General features: G+C 55.4%; 1 protein-coding gene across 1 annotated transcript in view; it reads left to right on the top strand.

Annotated features, from left to right (window-relative positions):
- Nucleotides 1–3,883, top strand: part of MAP3K10 (mitogen-activated protein kinase kinase kinase 10) — a 41,794-nt gene that overhangs the window by 20,863 nt on the left and 17,048 nt on the right. The window contains exons 4-6 of the mRNA XM_011984280.1: nt 1,960–2,108; nt 2,598–2,773; nt 3,377–3,623. Of these exons, the coding sequence (XP_011839670.1) occupies nt 1,960–2,108; nt 2,598–2,773; nt 3,377–3,623 (572 nt within the window). The remainder of the gene's footprint in view (nt 1–1,959; nt 2,109–2,597; nt 2,774–3,376; nt 3,624–3,883) is intronic.

Here is a 3,883-nt window from a genome sequence, read left to right as displayed (position 1 = left end):
AGGCTGGAGTGCAGTGGCGTGATCTCAGCTCACTGCAAGCTCCGCCCCCTGGGGTTCAAGCAATTCTCCTGCCTCAGCTTCCTGAGTAGCTGGGACTACAGGCATGAGCAACCACACCCAGCTAATTTTTGTATTTTTAGTAGAGATGGGGTTTTACCATGTTAGCCAGGATGGTCTCGATCTCCTGACCTTGTGATCCACCTGCCTTGGCCTCCCAAAGTGCTGGGATTACAGGCATGAGCCACCGCGCCCGGCCAGGCACCCCTTCTTTTTAAGGACACTTCCTGGAAGCTAGTTGCCTACTACACCCCCTCCTACATCCCATGCACCAGAACTGTGGTCATGTGGACATGCTTAGCTGCAAAAAAAGAATGGAAAATGCATGCAGGCAGCATGTGGCCAGCTCAGTTCACCAGCACTGTCACTGAAGAATGGGAGGCTGCCAGCTGCATGGGGGCAGTGATTGTGTCTATCTCTTCCCAGTGTCTAGAATGGTGCTTGGCACACAGTAGGCACTTAATAAGTATACGTTGAATGGGCCGGGTGCAGTGGCTCATGCCTGTAATCCCAGCACTTTGGGAGGCTGAGGCGGGTGGATCACCTGAGGTCAGGAGTTGGAGACCAGCCTGGCCAACATGGCGAAACCCCATCTCTACTAAAAATACAAAAATTAGCTGGGGTGGTGGTGCGCACCTGTAATCCCAGCTACTTGGGAGACTGAAGCACAAGAATCACTTGAACCTGAGAGGCGGCGGTTGCAGGGAGCCAAGATCATGCCACTGCACTCCAGCCTGGGCCATAGAGACTTTGTCTGAAAAAGTATATATATGTGTTGAATGAATGCATGAGTGGATAGTTGGGGAGACCAGGGATCTACTCCAGAATAAACACCACACAGAATGGCCATCAGGATCTGGGAGGATGTCGAGTTTGCAGGGGAAGATAGCCTCGTAGGGACCACAGCACAGTGACGCACGCCCTGGTACCATGGAGCCACTGAGGGCACTGTCAGGGCAGCAGGCAGACCTGAGTCCAGGTGTGGCTCCACCACTCACTAGCTGTGTGACCTCGGGCAAGCCCCTTACCTCTCTGAGCCTGTACCTGCTCATCAGATAAAGCAGGGGTCATACCAAATCCTTCTGCCTTACAGGGCTGTTGTGAGGATTACCGAGTGCCTAGCACAGTGGCTGGCCTGCAGTAAGCACTTTATAAATGTTAAATAATGTTAGCTGGTTTTTAGAGGTAAGTGCTGAGTGTTTTGGGGAAACATAGAGGAGGGGCCTAGCTTTGGAGGCTATGGAATCAAGGAAGGCTTCTTGGCGGGGTAGGGGGCAACCTGAGTTGAGACTCGAGGGACAAATAGTTACACAAGGGAAGAGTGTTCTCCACAAAGGGAACAGTATGTGTGAAGGCCAGAGGTTAGAAAGAACAGGGCCTGTTCAGTATTTAGTGTGGCTGCAAGATGAAGTTGGGGTTAGGATGGGCTGAGAGTGTTTGGAGGTGAGGCCGCAGGGGTCATCAAAGGCCAGGGCCGAGCAGGATGGATTTGGGCAGGGTGCAGTGGCTCATGCCTGTAATCCCAGCACTTTGGGAAGCCGAGGCAGGAGGATCACTTGAGCCCAGGAGTTTGAGACCAGCCTGGGCAACATAGTGAGACCTCCATCTCTACAAAAATAAAAATGAGAAGGACGGATTTGCCCAGTAGGAACACGGGACCTGAAGATTTTCAGGTAAGGAAGAGGGAAGAGAGGCCGAGCAAAGGATAGACATCAGAGAGCCAAGCGCACCCCATCTATTGCAGAACAAGGCCACAGAGGTCAAAGCAAGTTCTTGTGACCTCATTGGCCGGGAGTGGGTGTTGGGGTGAGGGCGGCCCTGCATGGGACCAAGGGCAGGGCTGGGTATAGGTGAGGATTGGGGTGGGCTGTGACATCACTCCTCCCTCTCCCCTGCCTGCAGCTTCGGGGTGCTGCTGTGGGAGCTGCTGACTGGGGAGGTTCCCTACCGTGAGATCGACGCCTTGGCCGTGGCGTATGGCGTGGCTATGAATAAGCTGACGCTGCCCATTCCCTCCACGTGCCCCGAGCCCTTTGCCCGCCTCCTGGAGGGTGAGCCAGGGGCCCTGTGGCGAGGGTAGGCTCAGCTTGAAGTGGCAGGGACCTGTGGGCCCAGACCTCGCCCCTTCACACCCATCCATACCAGTGGGCCTGGGAGTGAGGGAGAAGGGACTAGAACTCACTGGACTCTAAACAGTCTCCCCATGGTTGGCTCCATTCCCCATGCCCCAACCCTTGTTCAGGCCAGGCCCAGAGCTCTCCAGGACCACCTGTTAGGACTCCTTGGCCCTGGGATTCCGCTGTGATCCTGACTGCACCACCAGCTTCTCCTCGGGGTGCAGGCCCCGGGGTTTCTCTCCCAGCATTTCACTGAGTGGAATTGGCCAGGAGCTTGGCTTTGAATCCCTTCCTCTCAGCTCCATAGCAGCTGTTTGTCTGCTGTCCCCAGAAATTCTGCCTTCCTCTGAGCAGGCTGAGTTCCCAGAACGTGACCACTGACACCTCCACCCCCGACCACTGTCCTTCCTCCTCCCACCCCAGAATGCTGGGACCCAGACCCCCATGGGCGGCCAGATTTCGGCAGCATCTTGAAGCGGCTTGAAGTCATCGAACAGTCAGCCCTGTTCCAGATGCCACTGGAGTCCTTCCACTCGCTGCAGGAAGACTGGAAGTTGGAGATTCAGCACATGTTTGATGACCTTCGGACCAAGGAGAAGGTGAAGGCAGGGGGCAAGGTGGGAAAGATGGAGCAAGACCCCTGAGTTCTGATGCCTTGGGCTGCTCAGAGACCCCTCCCCTGAACCCCAGCCTTTGGGTCCATGCAGGGTTAAGGGGGCCTTTTTTGCATATTAAGAAAAGACAGCCTCCTGTTGGTGGATTAATAAGAAAAAGGCACCCTGTACTGAAGTACTTACAGGTGACACTGCATGATGTCTGGGGTTGGCTTTAAAATACTACAGCAGAAACGAAGAGAGGGCCAGAGGAGAGAAGGACGGGGATACGAGATTCGCAAAGCATAGGTAATTGTTGAAGTTGGGTGATGGGTACAGGGGGGTGCACTGTTCTCTGCTTTTGTGGATATCTGAAGTTTCCTAAATTGAAGAGTTAAGAAAGAAAAGCACCCCTTTCTTTGGGCTAACACAGTTCCCTGCCCTGGCACCCAGCTTGGATAGCAAAGCATGAGTCGGATGGTGAACCTAATATGCCCCACAGCAAGGTACTCTTGTGTGAGGCACCAACCAGACCCAGCAGCCCTGGGTCCCTCCCCAGGAAGCGGAACAGCTAAGCCCCTCCCCCCAGCCACCTCCTCTCCTCCCCAGGAGCTTCGGAGCCGTGAGGAGGAGCTGCTGCGGGCGGCGCAGGAGCAGCGCTTCCAGGAGGAGCAGCTGCGGCGGCGGGAGCAGGAGCTGGCAGAACGCGAGATGGACATCGTGGAAAGGGAGCTGCACCTGCTCATGTGCCAACTGAGCCAGGAGAAGCCCCGGGTCCGCAAGCGCAAGGGCAACTTCAAGCGCAGCCGCCTGCTCAAGCTGCGGGAAGGCGGCAGCCACATCAGCCTGCCCTCCGGTACCCACCCGTGTCCCCAGAGCGCCCCCCAGAGGCTGCTGGGAGCAGCCCTGACCTAGGATTTATGGCTTCCTTTTCTTTTTCAACTTGTTTTTATTGCTAAATATCTCACACATAGTCAGTGATCAGCCCAGTGCAGTGGCGAGCACCGGCAGTCCCAGCCTACTGGGGAGGCCAAGGTGGGAGGATCACTTGAGGCCAGGAGTTTGAGACCAGCCTGGGCAACATAGACCCCATATTTACCAAAAAAAAAAAAAAAA

Source organism: Mandrillus leucophaeus, unplaced genomic scaffold (genome assembly GCF_000951045.1).
Source record: "Mandrillus leucophaeus isolate KB7577 unplaced genomic scaffold, Mleu.le_1.0 Scaffold106, whole genome shotgun sequence".
NCBI lineage: Eukaryota > Metazoa > Chordata > Mammalia > Primates > Cercopithecidae > Mandrillus > Mandrillus leucophaeus.
The sequence above is the reverse complement of the archived record's forward strand: the minus strand, read 5'-3'. Positions and strand labels throughout refer to the sequence as shown.